The sequence below is a fragment of the Dermacentor andersoni genome, chromosome 7 (assembly GCF_023375885.2).
Source record: "Dermacentor andersoni chromosome 7, qqDerAnde1_hic_scaffold, whole genome shotgun sequence".
Lineage (NCBI taxonomy): Eukaryota > Metazoa > Arthropoda > Arachnida > Ixodida > Ixodidae > Dermacentor > Dermacentor andersoni.
In genome coordinates this window covers 122,033,098-122,055,972 of record NC_092820.1, presented here as the reverse complement: position 1 = coordinate 122,055,972, position 22,875 = coordinate 122,033,098, and the positions used below count along the sequence as shown (strand labels likewise).

At 42.2% G+C, this 22,875-nt stretch overlaps 1 protein-coding gene across 1 annotated transcript; it reads right to left on the bottom strand.

Moving 5' to 3' along the window:
- Window positions 1-517: 517 nt before the first annotated feature.
- On the bottom strand, window positions 518-22,623 carry crn (pre-mRNA splicing factor crn). Its single transcript, XM_050181144.3, has 14 exons — window positions 22,417-22,623; window positions 22,123-22,212; window positions 21,962-22,024; window positions 21,778-21,869; window positions 21,077-21,160; window positions 19,248-19,489; window positions 16,051-16,229; window positions 12,614-12,775; window positions 11,395-11,736; window positions 9,402-9,548; window positions 6,594-6,788; window positions 5,116-5,271; window positions 4,378-4,470; window positions 518-902 (listed from the first exon to the last, which is right to left on the bottom strand). The coding sequence occupies exons 1-14, from the start codon at window positions 22,465-22,467 to the stop codon at window positions 717-719; spliced, it is 2,082 nt and encodes a 693-aa protein (XP_050037101.1). The 5' UTR covers window positions 22,468-22,623; the 3' UTR covers window positions 518-716.
- Between the last annotated feature and the right edge of the window lie 252 nt (window positions 22,624-22,875).

Below are 22,875 nucleotides of genomic sequence, written 5' to 3'. Positions count from 1 at the left end.
TACGCGTTTCTTCTTCCGACTCATTCCTGACACATTTTTTTTTTCTGATGAAACGCGGTTCTGGGGCAACAAACTGATAGCCATAAATTTTGCTAGATATTTTTCTTGATCTCTTACTGTATGGTGCATTTGTGTATACTGTTGGTGTGAGTATTTCTGAGACAAAATATTGCTTGCAACCAATTTTTGCTGTATTCAAGAGTTTTCAATTATTTCATACTTACTGGAAACTGCAATAAAGAAACTGACCATGAGGCCCAGTTCCTGCAAAAGAATGCGACCCTCAAAGGGTTAAATAGCTCCATGAAGCAGCGAACATGATGTTACACGCAGACAACGTGCCACACAAATGACATTAAGTCACCTTGTCGTGAAGGTGCTGGAAGGATAAGAGAAATGTCGCTTTCATCAAACTAAAGTCTAACAGCAAACTTGATTACAGTAAGCGTGGATGACGCTCGACAGAAATGACATTGTCATCTTGTCATCCGACAAGTAAGTGACCAGCACTAGAAAAACGAAAGAAAAAAATAACAGGCAAACAGCTGCCAGTTATATTTACAGGATTGTGTGCGAGTAACACGATGAAATGCATAGTATGTACAGATGATGTGTGGCTGCAGTCGAGTTCTGAACCAACAACGCGTGATGGTGGACGCATAATGCAGTGCCGACTGTGGAACCGGCGGAAGCGGCAAGAAGACGAGTCGGTGCTGTCACGCCTCCTGTCTGCTGGTATCGCCCAGACTGTCATCGTCGGCGTCCTCCTCCCGGTCGCCATCCTCGGACTTCTGCTGCTGCTTCTTCCACTTCTTGGCAATTTCAAGTAGCTTGAGGTGTGGCTTGGCCGTCTCGTCCGTCGGGAAGATGTAGTCGAAGTACTCCTCCCAGCCGGCCTCCGACTGCAAGAGAGGCAGCAGTGTTTGAAGGCAACACCAAAAGGCAGGGAATGGCTTTGCAAGAATAAAAAGGAATCTTGCCTGCCTGGAGCAAATGCCTGTCAATGATGTTGCCATTTGCCGTATTTGAATTAATGCATAATGAGTAGAGGTGCGCAAATATTTGTATATTCAAATACGAATATCTCTCTTGCTACGAATACCTCTCTTGCTAATATTTTTGAATGGTGTGAAATGTGGGACATGAAACTTGACACTGATAAGACCATATTTCTTCGCTTCTCTTGCAAAAATCTCCGCTTTCTTTTAGGCTAGGTTTGTCATCTTTGCTGGAAGAGACTAAATATAAGTATTTGGGTGTCACAATAACTAATACTTTATCATGGAATTCACATATAGATAAGATCTGTTCTTCCGCCTTCCGTAAACTGTACTTTTTAAGACATAAGCTTAGGAATTCTCCAACTAGCGTAAAATTACTTGCTTACAAATCACTAATTAGACCAAAACGTGAATATGCATGCATTGTCTGGGACCCACTTAATAAACACAATATTACCCGCCTAGGAAAGGTACAGAGAGAAGCTGTAAGGTTTATTTACTCAAAGTTTTCCCCGTATGACTCACCCTCTGAATTAATGCAGGTTAACGGTATCCAATGTCTTGAACAACGAAGAAAGAACTTACGTTTGCAATTTCTTTTCTTACTTTGGAATCAAGATCTAGCTATTAACCCTTCTCCATACCTGTCGCTTTCAACGTCGAGGCGTACACGCCACCATCATCCTAATTTCCTGACGCTGTATTTTGTGCGAACAGATTTATTCAAGTTTTCAATTTTCCCTCGAACTGTAACCGACTGGAATGATTCTTTATTGCCTTTTGCCACACTTTGATGTTTTTTTAACTTTGTTATTATTGTTTTGTTGCCATTTAACCCACCCTGCTTGGACCTGTACAAGGTTTGCAGTATTGAATAAAGAAAGAAGAAAGAAAGAATCAAATAGTGCCTGCTATTCAATTTATATTGTTTATTTTATTTATTTAGGAAGAAACATTACCTCAGGGCCAACTCCCATTTCCATATTCAAATTCAGTAAAACGTTGTTATAACAAAGCTGAAAGATGAGTCAGAATTTGCTATATCCATTATTGCATGCACTGCACTATGACTCTCTCTGGGGATTTCAAGGGCAATTTCACTTACTTTCACTATGTACATCCATTATTTCATTATATGACAGTTCATTACAACAAGGTTTGACTATACATGTGAAAGGCAGAAATGCTCTTTTTAAGTCATTGCTGGACCGAATCAGATGAAATTTGTTTTAAGAGAGAAAGCTGAATTCTACTGACTGCCTCAAGCAGAACTTTGATTTGGGGCCTCACAGGCTTTACAAAGTTTGCCAAAGATCTGTAGGTGTAGGTAAAAAAGCTGGAGTTTATAAATCCATAATTATACACCAAAAACGGTCACTGTAGTTCCGTGAACTGCATCGCTTAGAGCATCTGAAGCGGACAAACAATGTATGTGTCCACACTAGGGACGCGCAAACATAAAGCTTTCAATTTCTAAGTGAATTCTGAATGAAAACCAAGTGTGAATCGAGTCGAACATTTTTATAATAATTTCTGAATGCGAATGCTATCGTTCTTGCAGAAATGCAATTCTTTTTCCCAAACCAGAGCTACGAATAAAAAGAAAGTTTATTGTACAGCAAATAAAGTACAGGCAAATCATGCTTTGTGGTCAACAAAATTGTATCTAGTAAAACACTTTTGCTTGACAGCACCATAACTACAATTATTTAATGCTGTCGTGAAGGAAGGATGACATGTTGCAGGAGCAGAGACACCCTCCTGCATGTCACAATTCCTTCAGACACTGAAAAGAGCTGCTCACTGGACACACTACTGTCTGGTATCGGCCGGTATCTCTTCGCAAGCCGAGCTAACACTGGGCACCATACATACACCACCACTCACGTGGATCTTCTTTCTGGATCAAAATTTCATCATGCATATCTTTCAACCTGCGCAGGTAGCAGCAAGCGAAAATTGCCGCCACATACATGTGAAAATTGCTGTTGGTTGATGAGCTTATTAAAGCCTTTCGAGAGCACCGACGTGGAAGGAGCCTCTTCAGAAGCTTTCATAGTAGAGGAGATATCTGGGTGCCTTGGCGTTAAAATTTTGCATGATTTTTTTCTGAAGCCGGTTTTTAATCTAGTTTGCCTTTGAAGCATCTTGATGGTACTCAACTACTCTAGCACGAGGGTCTAAACACATTGCCAAGCTTGCTACTCAGTCAAATTTGTAGTTCAGAAACCGTGTTTGTAAGACTTAGCCAGATTAGTAGCAGACTCAGAGGTCTCTGCCAGGCGGCTGGTGTTGTCCAGATGCATGAAGAGGTAGCACAGTGTGGGAACTTGAGCTGATAGCGTCGGGTAGCCATAAGAACCGACGAGGTCCCCCTGACAGTGCCCCTGTTTTACTTTTGATATGCTTTACTGCACAAAAAATATGCTTCACCGCAATACAATCTGAATGCTTCGCCGCATAACACGGCTGTACTGCGGCGAAGCTGACTTAAGAACTCGACACAGCAATTTTGGGGGGTTTGAATATTTCGAATACTAAGAGCATATTTCAAATTGGACCGAGTACTAACCAAGTTAAATCTGATATTTGAAGTTTCGAATATTCGCACACCTCTAGTTTACACTTTTCGTGAAATTGTTACAATGTTTACAAGGGTTTCGCAAAAATATCACAATTAGTAAATTAATGGTACATTCTAGGTACAGTTTACAGAATTACGATACCATTGTTTATTACCGAGTTAGATAGGAGTTGTAAATGTGATGTTTCAGTTTATTTTGTGTGAGTGCGTGTGATTTTTCAACTATCTTTTTTTAATTTGACTGCCTAAATAAAAAAATTTGCTTCCTGCAGTCATTACATCTTAACTTCTTATGCTTCAGCTTGGGACCTATCTAAACATATGACAACTGAGAAATCGCTTTTCTCAGAAACCACCGCACTGACAAAGGTGAAATCTATTGACTGCTTGAAGCCAATTCTTTACAAAAATTGTTGAAAGTTACTAAACACTAAACTAACTAAAATACGAAGTAAACTTTGCAACTCAGTAATAAATGCATAATGATATCACGATTATCTAAATGCACCTATTAAGACACCTAAAGTGAACAAAATAGATGTATTATACACAACTCTGAAATATAGTACCCCTACTTTGTAAGGAGGACTTTTGCAAAACTCTAGCAAACACTGTAGTGATTTCGTGTAAGCTGTAAATTCACAAATCAAACTTAATCAAATTCAGCGTGAGCACATAGCAAAATGATTTCTCTGTTTATATATGGGCTCTTAAGGTAAAGCTTTGTCTTAAAGGGCCCACCATGAATATGGATCGCAGGGTCCTCATCATTCGGCAGATGCAAACACTTACCCCATCTTCGTTGACGATTTTCCTTCGCTTCTTGACTTTCTTCGGCATCTGCCTGGCAACCGACTCTTGGCTCTGCTCGTCGCCATGGCTGGCCTGTGAATGAGAACAAGCACGCAAACTTTAGTCAGCCACATTCAGTTGCTCACATCCAGTGTGCCTGGATACAATCTGTCTGACAAATAGTAAAGATTCTGGTGCACAAACAAACACATCCATCACCTAACTGAACACACATTCACGGCACTGGCTCAGGAGGCATGAGGTTGCAGGTTCGACTCCCGGCTACATTCCAATATGGATAATCCGAGAAATTATTGTGTAGTACTGTGCTTTGGGCGCATGCGAGAGAACCCCAGGTGCTAATCCACAGCATCCAACTACAGCATTTTTCATAGCCCTTATATTGATTGAGAGCATTAAGGTCAATGACTCATTAACTCAATCAATCAATAATTACAGTTCACAGCAAACTTGTGCCAGGCTGTTAAAAATTATGAACCAAATGAGGCCATGTCTATGCAAGTGTTCATGGGTAGGCAGGCGAGGGGGTCAGTAGAGATAGATGGGGGAATTTTTTAGAATTTTCAGTAAAAAGATTACTAAAGTGAAAACTTCATCACCCCCACCCCTCCCTTACTGCCACGAGAAAGATAGAAAGAATTGTATTTGACAAAACACACACACACGCAAGCACATGCACGTGCACACGCACACACACAGTAAGTGAGAAATTCTTACCTCAAACTCTGCCCAAGACTCAAGAAGCATCAGCCGTTCTTCCTTCTCAGCGGCATTGCGGAGCTCCTTATTGGCCCGTTCGAAGATGGTCCTGGCCAATGGGACAGGGTCCTTACCACCATAGTTGAGCTGGAAGTGAGCATAGCTAATCCAGACCTGGAAGATGAGAAAGAAACAATGTTTCACTTTAGCCCTGTTACAGCCATACATAAGCATAGCTTGAAAAAAAGAAATCTTTACAGACATATGCCAATCTGAGCAACTGTTATATTAAGAGAGCAAAGCTGAAGAAGTGATCAACACACGCAGTTGGGCAAGTTAGGTGAGCATTGTGAGCATGTAAACGCGCTTAACAGATGTGGACAAGAGGAAAGGTCCTACAGGTGTGCACTATGTGTGCTATGTATGTCTCGTCTTATCTCTAGCCCACGTCTGTTAAGCGTGTTTACATGCCGCATAAGCGAGTCCTCATGCTCTTTGAAAAGACTAGGGGCCTATTTGCTAACTGTTCCTTATTGTGGTTCTTTACCGATGCCCTGGCCATACGGCTGACGCAGGCTGTGTTACTGGTTGCTCTCTGATTTACATTTGATACTAACTATGCCCTGAGCTTTTGCTGCTGTAGCCATACAAACACCTGGCTGACCTCCAATGTGGAGCTGGTAAAACGTGATGTAAGAAACAAAAATGACAGATTACTGGCTAAAAAAAAAGAAAACCATGCAGACAAGTTGTCTATTCAAGTGAGGTCCAAGCAAAGTAACATTGTATTTTGTAATTATTGATAATTACTTTTCGAAGTGAAAATTCAGCAACCGAATGCAGGTTGCTTTGCTGGCTGCTCTTTCATGGAAATCTCTTACCGAGCACACCAGCTCACAAAAGTGATTGTGGAACTTCCTATAACAGCTTCGCTGTATAAGTGACACTTGGGCATTTTTGTCTAATTTCAGGTTGTTCGCTTAATTAGATATCTGAAATGGCACGATCCAGTTCTTAGCGCCTGTAGAACATGATGTATGAGAAGAAATTCCACTACCCACTGTGAGGGCGTGGTGGCTTTCAAGAGGACTGACTGCTCAGCTAGTCGGCAACACATTGTTTTGAGATCGCAGTGACATTTTCCATGACTTTGCGTCTGTCGATTTCGCTTGCTTCAGGAACTTGCCTGTATAAATTTGCTTATACAAGTACCTCTTTGGTATATGGCCCAAGGTGCCATTACAATTTCTTTTTAGCACACATTTTTTGCAATGTTGTGAAAAACACTGTCACAAGCACAACTAATTTTTCACGAACCTTTACATGAATGTTTGTAAAATCGTAGAATGAGCCCAAATGCGTAAAACTTTAAGAAAATCCAGGGGTTGGCACGCATGGAGATCATAATTGCACATACACGCACACTTCTAACACACTACTACGAACACACATACAATAACACCATGCGAGGCAGGCTCGACACACTAAGCTCATACCTTGACGTGCTGGGTACGCTCAAGCAAGCGTTCATAGAGGCGTGACGCCAGCTGGTACTGCTCCTGCTCGATCTCAAAGTCAACGTAGCTCTTCCAGATCACCTCAGGCATGTCCAGGCGTGGCTGGCTGATGGCAATCTCAAAAATGGCCCGCGCCCGCTCCACGTCACCCAGGATCGTCTCCAACTCTGCATACTGCCACGCAGGGCCGGCTACAGTTTTAATGCCGGCAGTAGTTGGCACTCGTCCAAGCAAGCTTTGGAAACACACATGACGTACAAGCATTTACTGAACAGCTTGAAAGGGCTGATATCATGAGTACAAATGATCCTATGTGGGTGGTAAGCCGAGCTATCTTGTTCGTGCCACCTTGTTTTGCATGCTGCCACGCAGTACTGTCACATAGCCTTACATCTTGAAGCCCTGCCCTGGGCTCTCTCCATATTTATCAGAGTCGTTGACTAGACTTGCTTGTCACAGCAGGTGGAAAGTGTCAACACCGTATTTTCCACAAACAAACACACGCAAGCATTGTTTTCTAACACCTTTACTCTAACAGAATGAAATTCCTTAAGCGAATCCAGGTCCAAACCTTGCAATGATGATTTCCATTTTTTCATTGTTGCATGCCTCATCACTGATCGCTTGTTTCCATTGTATGTGCTGCCCTCTGTGCTTGGACCATGTGTTCGTTGTATAAAAAAAATAAAATAAGACTGCATCCACAAGACGCACACCAGTGGAGGAAACAGGTCACTCGGATGTTACCTGGACACTGGTCTTACAATGACACATTCTAAGCAGTTTTGAGTGCCTCTGTTTGCCATTAGCCTGTGGCACACACCCTCTATGGTAACCAGATATGTGGCGATGCGAAATTCGTAGTTTTGGCTTATTGCGGGCGAGAGGCATTCTACTTTATCTTGAGGGACAGAAGAAACAGGTGCTTTAGGAAACAAGTCATAAAACTGACAACACTCACAAGCGCTGTGCGTGTGTAATCTGATGTATGTCCCTGTCCCAGAGTGCTAGTTTTACAGGATACAAGAATAGATACAAAATCATTAGACTGATAAAGTGTTCTTTCAAAACTCTATTACTGCTAATGTTGCAGCTGGAGGTTCAATACTAAAAGACAAAAATTAAGGCTGAACTTCCATTTTGTTAAATTGTTCCGAAAATTTGTCCCAGTGCCGGTACGTCAGCGTGACATCATGAACCTCAAAAGTGCTTCCTTGCACATGGGCTGTTGTGGTGCGGTAAAAATATTTGAAACTTGCTATGTTCAGTCTGTCGCTCTTTTAGAATACACTGTAGTTCATCTTTAGTAACAAAAAAAAAAAAAAAAAACTGACTAGGCCCAATTAGACACCGTCAAAATCCACGACGACACACCCAAACTGCTATGAGAACTTCAAAGCGACATCGCCAGCTATCTTTCACTTTTGCATGTTTTCTGCCTTGTCAAGACTCTCCCCACTGTAAGAGTGGCTTTTTTGCAATTTCAGTAGCGTAATTTACAAATACCACTCAACTTAGTTTTATCCTTACTGCCCCTTTAATCCAAAAGTAAGCATGAGCCAACTCAAATTGGCACAGAGCTTCACATTAAAAATACTAGAGCTAAACTTGGTGTTAAGATCTACGCATGCCGCCCGCACAACTCTACACCAAGCATGAAGCAGATGGGTAGCACATAAATTAGTCTAAACTTTAACCTTTTCACTCCAAACAACCTTCTGGTTTTTCTGGTTTTGACCTGTCACCCTCAAGTTCACTGTATGGAAATGATTAGCCTCATTTACTGCTGTCTACTGTCATTGCACTGTTTTCAGACATTACAAATCAAAACTATTTAAAGAAAGAAAAACATCTAAAACAGTCACCGATGGCAAGCATCACTGCCAAAAATCCATCCAGGTCAAGCAACATGCACACTTGGGACAGCCTAGACTTACTTATGAAATCAAAATTGCACAACAAAGTGAAGTGGTAGTCAACGTAAAACATTTTCCCTGCTCAAAAGAAATTTTGTACAACTAGCATGCAACACCACAAGGAACAATGGGAGAAGCTGTAGTTTGCTTTCTCAACAAAGCCATGCCAAGTCATATAAAAATCCATCAACTGCCTGTGATTCCCATGGTGTTTGAACTACTGTAGAGTCAGATTTCGTTCTGGTAATTTTATTAGGGAACTCTACACAAACTGGCAGTCAGCTAACTCATATTTCTATTTTATCGTGGTTCATAGCAGCATTTGCAGAAACTATTCAAATGCTTTCAAGGACACTTAAGGCCCTGAGAAAGCACTGAATGCCAGGCAGCTGATGTCTGAAAGCACGTAAACAAAACGCTGTCCTGAACAATAAGAAAAGATCTCTTATTGCACATGCAATGGAGAAATAAAGGGTGCTTGATAAACATTTGTCACATAAGATATTACCAGCCATTACAAACAAGATGGCTCCTCCCCGCAAAGATGCTAATCAAATTTGATTGGTTTGATCCTTGGTTTGCATAAACCTTGTGGTCAAGTGCACAAGCAAAATCCACTAAGTTTAGCTGAAAGTACAAGGTTTTTCAAGCACTCCTAAAAAACATAAGGACTTTTAAGGCCTTGAATATGGCAGTTTCAGCAGTTTCACATTCAGGGCTTTTAATGACCACTAGGAACCCTGCTTTATCCTTTCCTGTGCATACTTCATCTGCCAACATTGGTACCTGCTAAGTCAGCCGTTTTTTATCAGTCGCAACTCACATTCTAAAGCACAGGCGTTTAGCGGCAGCGTATAGGGAATCAACCAACCTTCATCCAAGTGGTGCAGTTCTCGGGCGCAAACTCAAGAAACTTCTGGTAAAGGATGCGGCAGCGATCGAACTCCCTAAGCTGTATCTCCAGGTCGATGTAGCCGCGGAAGAGCTTGTCCTTGGGGCAGAGGCCTATGGCAGTGCCCTGCAAAGTGAAAGCATCGACACAGAAGCGGGCTGCTTGTTTGGACAAAGTTATCACTGCTCCTAAAAGCATGGTCGCGCAATTTCAAGCATTGTTCAAACACAGGTAATCCTAAACATGCCATAAAAGCATGCGACATTCAAAAGGCAATATTGTGAAGCATGCTGAAGGCTTGACAAACGTGATGCACTATACAGTGGAATGTCGTTGATACGATCTTCACGGGAACCAGAAAATAAAACGTATCATCCGAAAATCGTATTATCCAAAGCAAGCGCCAAAACGTATGAAAATAGGCATACTTGGTGACAAACTCAATAGCAAAGGTTTGTGAGGAATCGAGTGATACTGCTCCGCATAACATGTTACGCAGAGCAGTATTGCTTGATGCCACACGAACCACTTGCGCAGTTCATCTTTAAATTTCACTCCATGTAGCTCAGGCCACCGTGGCCTAGGCAGTTCAAATCAACAGGAAGTAGACAAACCACGCATCACCACTTCAAGGAAGCAGTACATAGCAATGGCCGTACCGTGTAAAGGTTGAGAGGGAATGCCGCGGCTTAAGGGGAGGGCAACGTTTAGCTCATACTTGTGTCGTTATGGTGCGTTGACGTGAAATCCTTGTGGGAAAGCATTCCTTGAGAGATACCCTCTATGTCTAGGCACACAACAAACACTGCTTCAGAGACCCTTTAAGGTAGTGAAAGTATTTTTTAAGCAAGGAAAGAATCTACAATGTAGGGCTGCTACTCCACCTACTGTAGCTGTCATCAATCCACAGTACGTTGTCACTGCAGTGCAGACGTTAGTCTGGAGAGCAATTGATGTGCTGACAGCATTTTCCTATACGAAAGTGCTTCATGAGTGCTGGACATGCGGCTTTCACCGCAATGCCACATACTCCTTTCTACTGCGTTTTTCAACTAAGTGCCGCACACTTGAAGCAAAATTTATGTTGTATACAGGCGTTTCTTCAAGAGAGTGGACTTTTTGTTAGCTATGGAGCAAAAGCTTACTTCACTGCTGCAGCTTTGGTGTAGCCAATCAACATACATTATTAGAACAAGGTTTTAATGGTGCAACATACTGCATGAGGGCAGCAGTCCCGGCACCTCCGTGCTTTAGTTTCGTGCTATGTCCAGCCCGTTCATCCATCTACGGTCTGCGAACGTTGTTGCTGCTCCATGTGAGTGACAGCGCAACCCACTGGATATGTTGCACTATTAAGAACTGTCTGTAATAAATGCGTTTCTATTGGTGACAAGTCAGTCACTATGCAGCATCAATTCATACTCTGCCACCCCCCCAAAAAAAATTTTGCTGTGCAGCCAACTAAACTTTTGGTTTGTCAGCGCACACTCTACGTCCCTGGTTCACTTTTGCCACTATCAATATCCTTCACCGAAACACAATATGCTTCATGTACGGCAAGCTCTGTGTACAAACAACTATACTGTGGTAGATGGTTGCACTGTAGTGCATACATGGGCTAAGCAGGAGCTCGTCTTGAGCCCGAGGCGAGTGCTGCACGTAATTTATGAATAAATTCCTTCATTATGGTAATCGAAAACGGAATTATCACGCAGGAAAGCTGACTTGCAGTGCTGCAATGAGCCTAATAACATTGCAAGGAACCAACATGCAAGAATTTGCAACCAGAGCAGCTAAATCAGTCATTTAAATTTCCACGACTTTACCCGTTAAAACGAAATAAAATTCCCGGACAATTCCACGACTTTTCCAGGTGCTCAGGAATTCCCCAACATTTTCCCCCCCCCCGGTTTTTCAGGTCACGAGACGTAACACCGGGACAGGCACCGAGCAGCTGTTGACGGCGACTCACCAGGAGCTTACGGGCGGCAGGCAGGTTCTTCTGGCGCACCTCGAAGTGGGCCGCCTGGAGCCACACCTTAGCAAAGGTGAATGTCTTGTGGGGCAGCAGGCGGAGACAGGCCCGGTAGACCTCGCGCGTGCGCTCCGCGTCGCCCACCTCTAGCTCCTCGTACAAGGCGTAGTTGATCCAGAGGTAGATGTAGCGTCGCCAGAAGCGCTTCAGCCGCGACGGCGGCACATTGGCGATGGCCCGCTCGTAGGTCTCGCGCGTCGAGTCCACGTTGCCCTCGCTCTCCATGAGCCGCAAGTAGTCAAACCAGGCGTCGTAGTTGAGTGGGTTCTCCTTGACTTGCTGCAAAGCACATCACCAAATATGAAGCCTGGTATTAACGGTCGCGGTAAAGACTTTTGCCCAGTCACAACAACGTCAACGTAAATTATCTGGTTATTTCCGAAAAGTAAGCACCAAGCTATAGCGAAAAATTTACGAACTTGTCACACCTCTTCTCATCGGATGTGAAAGGATGAAACTTGAAAATGTACAGTGCAGTCCACTGTTAAAGGGAACACATTACCAGTAATAAAGCCAACATAACAAAGTTTTCTCACGTAAGGTTGGAAATATGTCGCTGGCACAACAAACTGGACTGCAGGTATTCATGCCATAGCTCAATGATAATCGTTGGCAGGACAATGACTGCACGTTCCCTAATAGACCATACAGTGCACAATTGGACAAGGGTTAACTACCAACCAAGCTCATCGCATAAAACAAATGACATTCTATACAGGCATTTCCCAATTCACACCAAGCAAAACAAGAATGGGCAACACAGTTACGTACATTTCGCTTCAGAAATCAACACCCGACACAACAACAGAAGTATTTTAAAACAATAAATATTTTTGAGAGGGTAAGTGAGGGCTTGCCACTGGTAAGTCCAGAGGAAGCTTTTTTTGTGGAAACTAGTGGTACGAGGATGCTTAATTTTTGGTCGTTTTTCGTCACTTCTGATCATTCAAACCCTTAGTTTGAATTACGTCAGTGACTGTAAAGGTCAGCTGGCAAACCACTTTCAGAAAAAAACAAGGGCAGATGGCCATACTTCAAAGGTAGTCGTAACTCTGCCTTTTCAAGATGCTCATCTAGGGAAATTACGTGCTCCCAGCTTAGCAAAGTTCTAGAGCAATGCAAAACAGCAACACTGTGCACTTCAAAAGACACATACCTCCTCATACTGGTACTTGCGCTTGCTGACAATGACGTCCTCAATTCCAGCCCGATCACCATACTTCTTTTCATGGATGGTGTAGTTCTTGAACAGGTCCTGCGCTTTCTCCTTGGGAATGTGCTCCAGGGCATACTTGTAGATCACTCGCACACGGTCGTGCTGTCATGGGGCCAGGGAAGGAGGATGACACACATGAGGGCAACGGATAACTGGATAACCTTACATCAGAGTGAGATCACACAAAGCTTTGCGATAATCTTAAAACATAGCTATGCTGCAAAATCGGTTGTTTTGCATTTGCCACTTTCACCATTGCCCTTGCGTACAGTACTGTTGCAGATATGCTCATCTTTTTCTTTCTTTCTTTCTTGTTTACGTGAAAACTATCTTTTGTCAATTGCTTTTGTTCTCCATAGCATTGTTTCCATTTAGTTAAAATTGCTTTTTGTTCGTTGTGTTTTCATTTTTGTTTTCTTTTTTCAACCTTGAACGCTACTGTTACTCCCTTGGTTTTATAGTGTATCTTGTTAAGTTCTTGAGTTCATTTGCATCTTTCTGCACTAATTGATGTTTTATTTTGTTAAGGTGTTATTGTTTGTATATTAATTTTTATGTATGTATTTACCATACTCCATCCTTACACAATAACTCACGAGGGCTCTGTAGAGAAAACACGGGGAATGCGGAAGATGGAAATTCAAAACGATGAGCAAAACGAGAACAAAGTAAAAGACTTGGCTTGAAAAAGACAAGTCCACTTGTCGAAACGTTGGCTCACACTTTTACCTTGTTCTCATTTTGCTCAAGGGCTCTGTAAAGTACTTATAAATAAATTCGACTGAAACAGTAATGAAATGCTGATATGAATGCGGCTGCTACACCTCCGAAAAACACACACACACACACACAGCTATAGTTTGTCTAAGTTATTTTTGTGAAAAATAGAACTCACCGGGGAAAAAAAAGAAAATAAATAAAAGAAAGCTATACCATTGCAGGTGCACGAAAGCACGAGGGACTCGTACATCAAAGACAGCGAACATGCATAAGGGAGTTTTCACACCTTTCAAAAGTCCTTTCGGTCTGGTTTGCCACTGCACAACATCTACGCAAGATTTTGCAAGCCATTCACTATTATTCAGTGTAATTCCTTCGCTATACCAGTCCCTCCAAACTCTTTGCTATATCTACTTAATATACAGTCAACTCTCAAATATAACGAACACTGATATACCCATTTATTAGGTACAACAATGTAAACATAACATATTTCTTGATTATCAGCAAGTAGGGAATATATGCTTAGGATGAATATCAGATAAAATGAATGTATTTTCATGCCTGACGTCTTTTATAAAGAGGTTAGACTGTTGCTTCTGTACTACCCGCTAATCCTGTGGCATTCAGCCACAGGATTACTTCGAAAGGGACACAACCAGACCCTCACGACATAAACATAGCCATAGCATCAAGCCAATATTTGCCCGCACGAATTTCTTCAAACATTAATTTTTCCCTAAAACAATATCCAACTGGAATTCCCTGCCTCATGACTCACCTCTCCTTTATTCAACTTCTTGAGAGCCTGTATATAAGTATCTATATGTATGGTTAGAAATGATGATTACTTATTAACTGTGCGTAGTGTGCTTTTTTGTCTATGTACCAGTGTTTGGGGCACGTACTGTCACAAATTGTATTTGCTTTGTAACCTTGTTTAGTTTTGTTATTATATTTTCTGGATGTAAATTATAACTTCCCCATTGTTGCTGATCCTAAGGCATAGTGCTTACTAACTAATGTATGTACCCTATCCTGCTTGGACCAATCCGGTCTGCAGTATTTTGTAAATAAAATAAATAAATAACTGACACATGGCCCGGCATGCTGCACCAGCTCCTTCGTACGATGCGCCTCTGCCTCCTCAATACCGACCATGCCAGCACACACTAGAGAGCTTTAGCTTGTTCATATGTGTAGTTATCATTCACAGAATGCTCCGTTACCAGGAGCATAAACGTGGGCAGCTGGCTTGTTGGTGCCATCGTGTGGCACAAAGTTTAATCACAATGAATTAATTCTGCGGTTTTACGTGCCAAGACCATGATGTGATCGTGAGGCACGCCATAGTAGGGGACTCCGGATTAATTATGACCATCAGGGGATCTTCAACGTGCCACAAATGCACGGAACACAGGTGTTTTTGCATTTCAGCCCCATCGAGATGCGGGCCGCCGCAGCTTGGATTCGATCCCACGACCTTGTGCTTAGCAGCCCTACACCATAGCCGCTAAGCCACCACGGCGGGTTAAAAAAAAATGTTTATTCAGAGAGGACATATAGTTATCGCAGTAGTTGATCATATGGTACTTATGCGCTGGTGTGAAGCGTCAACAGTGGTGATGCAATTGACAGCATGCAGTTTCAGTTTGCTTTATATTCCTTTGACAAGAACCCCCATGCAACACAAAACCTTTTCACGCGTTGGACAATGTGTCACAAGACGTCGCTACTAGTGTTGTTACCGCCATCTATGTTTACCGTAACACGGTATTTCTGTAAAGCACAGATAACCAAAACTGTCTATTGTCACCAGCACTGCACGGAAATCACTGCGGAACTGCCCTACACAGCTTCGCTGCAGAACATTTTGAAAGAAACAACTTCGCTATAGATTTGACGTCACAAGCAGCTCAAGGACGAGGAGCAGAAGCACATCCTTACTGACTGACTAGAACTTATCTAATGTAGTAATTAATTAGTAATTAGGTTTACTGAAGCACCCCAGCTGAAAGCTCACTTCAGCACATAAAAGATGCTACACTAGTTATGCACTAAGTTCTCCCGTGCTTAAATAATAATCTTCAGGCATTGAAGCCAGCGTAGCACATATATGTTGGGCTCTGCAAAGTTAAGCACAGGGAGAGAGTATTTATACATGGGACTGCTGTTGGCACTACACTGATACACAGGTAACACTCATTAAATTCCTTTGTATGTGCTAGGAACGACTTCTTGTTTAAATATAGCATCTGTGTACTCTTTATAGTAATTGTCCTCAATCCAAGCTGGTCAAGTGAGTCAATAGAAACATGCATTTTGTTTTTTTACAGCCGTCGGTTAGCCTTTACAACTAGTGCTACACCCTTGCTTTTTTTCTTAACATTAAATGTTGTTGACTCTGAAGGCAATTTTAAATCCAGTGTATGCATTTCCTCAAATTTGAAAATGCTAAAAATCCAGAATCCTCTACGTCCCCAATAATTACATATCCATGATATATCTTTCATATACTACCTTTGCTGCCATTAGTATATTAGTGCTAACTTTTCACTTAAAGGTGCCTTGCTGAAGACTTTGATCACTGCTACACATACCGCCTTCAGCATTTGCAACAAATTAATAAAGATTGACCCCCATTTTTCAATCCTCACCTCCCGTTGGTTTTCCTCGAACTTGGCAAAGGCAACGAACAGTCTTTCGTCCATGTATTCTTCGCCGAAAAACTCGACAGCGCGTTCGTAGATGCGCCGTGAATTGTTGATGTAGCTGTTGTGCTCTTCAAACTTGGCGTACTTGATCCAGTGCCGAACGTCCGGGTGAACCATCACAAGTGCACAGGATGTTAAGGGTCACAGATCCCGAACGTTGTTGTATACTACCATAGACAACAGTACGGACACGATGGTTTACAAACCGTTATTGGAGACAACTGGACACTCTACCAATCCCTATTGTGACACCTGTTGTGCTATAGAAACGGTTGTTGAGATGTCTTGCTAGAATGCCTAATGTATAGAGGTGCATTATTTCATGAAAGCCACGTGCATAAAATTAGTCGCGCACCAGTGACACTTGACGAGCACATTAGGTACAATGCCTTGTACTTCCAGACAGACTTTAAGGGAGGAAGTCGGTTTTAAAGCCTTCTTTCTTTAAGGTCTACTTTACCAAATTTAATGAAACTGCACAATATTGTTCAGATATTTGTGCTGATTACAAATACACAGTGGACTTCCATTAATTCAACTCCGATTGATACGACTTTCGGTTAATTCGATCCCGGCTGAAAGTACCAACCGACGCCCATGTATTTCGATGGACCCAAACTTTCATTGATTCAATCCCACAATAGGCCTTCACCGGATAACTTGAACTTGACCAGACTGCATGCATGTGCCTGAATTCTATGGTGACCCCAATAACGACCCCTTTAGTGGCAGTATCTGTCTTAGCGGAGCTCTGGGGACAGTGCATGTCTTGCACACACGTCACCTCCCATCGAAAACGCCTATTATCAGCTTCCTCTAGGTATATTTTCAAGTAATAACCATAGCTCACAATGTCCGATTACGCTATTTTCCTGATTCTAACATGGAGTTTTCTTTTTTTTTTTATGCCATGCAAATTGGGCCGAAGATTGCTGGCACGCTGCAATAGGACACAATAAAAACCCGCCTTCACTTCACCCGCAGGTTTTACCACTTAACAACATTGTATTGCGGCAAAGCTAACCTTAAAAAAAAAAGGGGGGGGGGGGGATGGAGCTGTTTTGTTTTTTTACTTTGGATGTAGAAGCAGCTATGTGAAACATATTTAAACCACTTTTCTTGCTTACAAATTAGGTGGGCATTAGATTTCTACCTTGTCTGGGAGCTTTAATGTTATTTCTATGTTATTTTTCTACCTTGGACACAGAAAGTGGGCATACGTTTGATTCAGGGGCGTGCTAGAATCGGGAAAATCCTGCCAAATGAAACGGGCAGCGTGTTCTGGCATTTTTTCTGTATTTTGTTTAATCTCACCCACCAGATAGTTCTATCAATTTAGTCGGTTCCATCAAGGTCAAATTAATGGAATTCGACTCTATGCAATCCTTTTTATAATAGACCGATTAGTTCCAAAGGTAATTAGAAATAAATCACTATTGCTTTCAGAAACATTGGAGCAACGACTACTCCACAATATATTGCTTTAGGCACATAGCTCGATACTAGGAAGCACAAAGTTCAGAATGGTAGCAATACTTTTTTGGTGCAGCCAGCATTAAAAATTATACAGCACATTATACGTAAGTGGTATGTTCAAAATGTAGCTATCTCATTATTTAATGTACAGCCAAGAAAAAGAAAATTACAGCCATGCTGTGATAAAAATTGAGATTATAGGTGCCCTGATGGTCAAGACGTCACTTCTGAAAGATTACACAAAGCCTAAAATTCATATCTTGTAAAACTGAGAGAGAGAGAGAGAGAGAGAGAGAGAGAGAGAGAGAGAGAGAGAGAGAGAGAGAGAGAGAGAGAGGGCAAAGTTACTTTTATACTGACTACTATATAATCAGTCTGCCTACTGCTATCCAAATCCTGTTTTTAAAGAAAATCTAATTTTTTCGTGATTTTATTGGGTCTCCGAGACTCATGTGCCCCTTAAATGTGTTGTTTGCTTATCTTTGGGACATTGGCTTGCTTAACAAGCTTTAGGACATATAGAGATCAGAATTTCATTTTCACTTCGCCTTCAGGTTTAATGCAACACATTAAATGTAATTTTACATGCAAATACCAAGTCCATCGCGTTCACACTTCTCTCTCTCTCTGAGCCCCCCACCCGCACCCGTCTCTTTCGGGGCTTTGCAATGCCTCCCCCATAGAGAGTAGCATGTAGGTAACTTCACACAAGCCAGCATTAATCTATGTAAAGAGCTCTCTCTCTTACTATACCCTTTCAAAAAAGTTGTTTACAACAGTGGGTTCAGAAACAACTTCTGCATAAGTACACTGCACATGGGGATGCTCGTCTGCCAAAACCAAGGCCAGTAGATTGTAAGGATTCCTTTTGCTCCATTTTATTCCTTTTATCAACTGTTGCTCAATACTGGCTGATCCTGGTCATAACATAGATGGAGAGCCACCGGGACCACTGACAAAGCATGGAAGGGAAAATTGTCATAGGAGCGTTACATCATTTCAGCACTATTTTGTGAGTGCATGCATATAAATTGTTGATAATGAAAATATAATATTAAAAGCAATGTACTTTGACAATGCACAAAAGTTTCACTTAGGGCGATAAAGGAAGCATTGTGTGAATATGTGTTCAGATTAAGAAATGGCAATAACGTGTTACAAGCTGTCCTTTTTTTTTTTGCCATAAAATGGGGGTGAGGTGATGGCCTGACGGCGATGGCACACGTCCAAATCCACAAATGGAATGCAACAAATCCAGTATCATACTCATAAGTGCTGTCAAAGTAGAATGTTTAGGAGATCTGTGCAACTGTCAGTGGCCACGTATGCATACAGCTTGCAGTTACCAGTATCGCTCATGTCTACAAGTGAGAGAAAAGAGGCTTTAAGGCATAGACAGACAGCAAACAGGATTGACACCAGTCAAAGATAACAGGTTAGCAGTGCGATCGAAAGACAAAGGACAAAGAAATGACAGGCCAGTGCTCACCCTGTCAGAATAATGCCCGTACTCTCAAAATACATGAGGACAGCTACTTGTACTTCCGTTTTCTTTGTGCATCTCATTCTTTGTTCACTCGCATGTTCAACCTACTACCATGGGTTACCAACCAGCCTAAACACACCAGGTTAATCTAAGGCAGGCATTCAGCGTGAAAGGATATATCGTTCGTAGATTTGGCGGGCCCTGTCGAGTTCCTTATAGCGCAGCTCAAAGTTGATGTACGTCTGCCAGGCCTGCTCATGGGGCTCCCATTCCATCCAGCGCTCAAAGACCTGTCGGCAACCGGCAATGTTTCCCAGCATCTCTTCCATGTAGGTGTACTTGTACCACAACTGTTTCACCCGGGGCAGGATGGACACGGCGCGGTCCCAGATGTTACGTGCATGGTTCACCTGGCGGTTCCTGCACAGCAGGGTGTTCCACTGAGTGACGCACAAGGTATAGCATTTGTAATGGTTTGATCAATTGATGGGATTTAACCTTAAAGGGACTGACAACCAATTTTCATGGTACCCATTTTTCTTGGTGCAATGGAAAGCTTACTGATTAGAGTGTCTAATCATGAATTCCTAATGCGAGAAACGGCGTGGAACATTTTGTATCAGAATTTTTCGATCTGCTGTGAAGATGTAGCTGTTCACTGGAAGCATGCTGAAAACAGTGATAGGTGAGCGCGATAGCGATTATACGGCAGCATTAGTGGGAGGAAGACAACAAGTGTGGTCGTAGTAACAAAGTATGATTTTGTTTATCAAGTCGATGTTGCTATGATTCATGTTTTCCGAATTGTTAAATTATTTCTGCTGTAATAGCTACGTGTTTTCATGGTTTCCTCTCCAACTGGTTTGATATTTAACTAGTAAAAATGAAACAAAGCTGATCGAAAATGAAACAACACCTTTACACGTGATACTGAGTTCGGCATGTTTCCATAGCCATGCGTGCATTTTGGTTTCCGAAGCATAGAATAATGCGCGAGTGTCTAATATTATGCCAACTACAATTTTAAGCAATAATTATGCTGTACTTATGGGAGGATATGAGTTATTGAGATAACACGCTTATTTCTTGATGAAATCTGATAAAACTGGATATGTTCATTCAGTTTTTGTGTCTATTCTAAATATCCATGATTTTTCTGTCTCTAAGACCCGTGTCCCTCCTCACAACAGTCGACTTTCGTACAGTATTCTCACAGAATACATCTTAAGTGCTTCCATTCAATACATACAGTACATTCAGTGTTTGCCTTGGAATGCTTTCTCTCTGTCCCATTCAAATTTTGCACTGGTTTCTTCAACTGTGTAACCAAGCCAACATGCCCAGCTCAACTTTTTAAGGAAACCAAAGTGATGTTTCAGAGATGGTGCAGTCTTAGACACACTCTTAAATATTTTACTTCTCACAATATGCCTGCCGTGTGTAAACATTAGAAGTTAATTAACTATGTTCGGCTTGCTTGGAGACCCACGGAGATGCAACCAGAACTGATAAGAAAGGTTTAGGCTTCATATTCCGAGAACTGGGAGAGATTAAGAAATGAACTTGAATGAACATCATTTAGGCTGCAAAACAATGTGTAGGTAGTGCATCTTTCGAGGGTGGTGCAGTTATGTTGAGGTTCCAAGTCAACTGCTTGAGCATCCTCCAAACTGGCACAGGAAACGCCCAAGCACAAGTCTGAACTCTAGACCTTTGAAAGCTGGGAAGCATCTACAATGTTGGCAAGCAACCTGACAGTGACCATCTGTGAGGCATTTGACTGCCAGCAATACAGCTTCACATGGTCAACAACCACAATACTGTTCGGTGTAACACTGCAATATACATCTGCAAGCGATGGCAAAACAATAAACCTGAAATTAAATACGAATACCCTCATGCCTCGAAACACACTTGCAGTTTCTGAAAAGCTTTGTACCAAAGGTGAAAGGCGAATCTGTAACAATCCTAATGAGAGAAATAGAAGAAACATAGCGTTTTACTCACTTCATTTCCATCTCAGCATACTTCAGCCAAAGGGTAACATTTCGATGGTCCACGTCCAATGCCCGCTCGTACACAGAGCGAGCCCTGGGGAAAAAGCAGAAAAAAGCTAATTAGGCAAGGATTAAAGTAATGCATCCAGCGGCTACTATGGTTAAATGCTAATACATTTACACTGCCAATGCCAAATGTTTGAACACTTGACACAGTATAACAGAAAAAAAAAATGGAAAAATTTAGAGGAACAGAAGGCACCTCCTCAGAAGTAACCGAGCTTAGCTTCTAATGTGCTTGAACTTGACTAAAGCTAAAAGAAATAGGTAACAGACAGCTCCGAATTGTCAATGCCACAACACACCGCAATACGTTACAAGCACACCAAAATGAGAAGACAGCTGACAGTCACTAAAGCTATATCAAAACACGAGGGTTGCAATGTGGGCTTGTTGGTAATGCATCATCAAGCGCTGTGTGTGTCCTTGGGTGTCTTCTTTTGTTCCGTCTTTTAATCGCGCTACCGTACACCCCTTGATTATATCAAAACCACGGACTCAGCCAAAACTGTCAAATGACACTGCTCCTAAACAGTGAACTTTAAGTGCTTATCAATGAAGTGACACATGTAAACATCGAACCATAGCGTTGGTCACAGCTTTCTTGTGAACTTCGCTCCGTGGCTTTGACGAAATGATCAACAAACTTACCTCTGTATTTCCTTTTGACTCTCTTCCCACTGAGCATACTTGATCCAGTTGCTGATGACAGATCGGTTCTTGCGGATGCTGTCCTCAAAGGCCTTCGAGCAACCACAGACACATTAGTGTATGGACGTCGTTAAACACAAATCATACGTAACAGCCTCTGAAAGTAACTAAATTATAGCCTCACCTTTCGTTTTCTCAGCTGGTACTCGGCTAATTCTTCTGGGTCAGAGATCTTTTGCTTTGGCGGCTGGAGAGTCGAAGAAACAAGCTCGCTGTTAGTACGGACACGCAAAACTGATTCAAAAAGAAAAGAAATGACGAGCGCCTTAGGTGCAGGGTACATACCGGTGGTAAGATCTCCAAGTCTCTTTCCTTCGCCTCGCGAAGGAGTTGCTCGGCTGTGATTTGAATTTCAGCCGGCGTTTTGTTCTTGACCTGGGGAGCATCACGCCAGAAAGCATTAGTGAACTTGACGAGAACAAATCACGGGGAAAACAACTTTGCAACAGAGATCAGAAACCGATGTTCGTGATGGTAATGTTCTCAGAAAGACATGAATGCCGCAAAACAAGGAGGTAGTCTAACAACGACAGAGTAAGCAACTCGAGTGAGCATAAGAACTGCGCGTCAAATGCCTACCTTTGCAACTTTCGGGATTTTCTGGGGCTTCGTCCCGCTTGCACTAGCCATGGTAGATTGTAAATTGAAAACCTAGTGAATAAAGATGATCGACGAAGTTTACGATGCAACAGCTGTGGGGCGTGATAACGGAATTATTCTTTGCGCTTGCACCAAAACGACGAAACGGCCATCAACGTATGCGAGCCGCCATGCTTGTCACGACGCTGCGAGCTCTGCCGGTCGTTGCGGAAACAGAATGCAATCAAGTATTTAATGCTGTTTATTCACTTGCAGTCACTACTACTTTGTTAGATATAAAAAGCTAAACTCACGTACAAGTGGTAAAAAGTAAAAAATTCAGCGGTTTGAGATAAAGCTGCGCGTTTTAACACAACCGAAACAGAAACCAAAATCTTGCGCGCTAACAATTTGAGTGCAGACACAACGCCTTGGTATGTCGCACCCAAAAACACGTCG

Bases quoted from the DNA above. Each gene is read 5' to 3' on its own strand.
- crn (XM_050181144.3), bottom strand. From the start codon at position 22,467: ATGGCTAGTGCAAGCGGGACGAAGCCCCAGAAAATCCCGAAAGTTGCA. The intron at 21,870-21,961 runs GTGAGGCTATAA...GGTTGCTCGAAG, and splicing joins ACCAGCTGAGAAAACGAAAG to GCCTTTGAGGACAGCATCCG. The intron at 11,737-12,613 runs GTATGTGTCTTT...TGTGCTTTGCAG, and splicing joins GCAAGTACCAGTATGAGGAG to CAAGTCAAGGAGAACCCACT.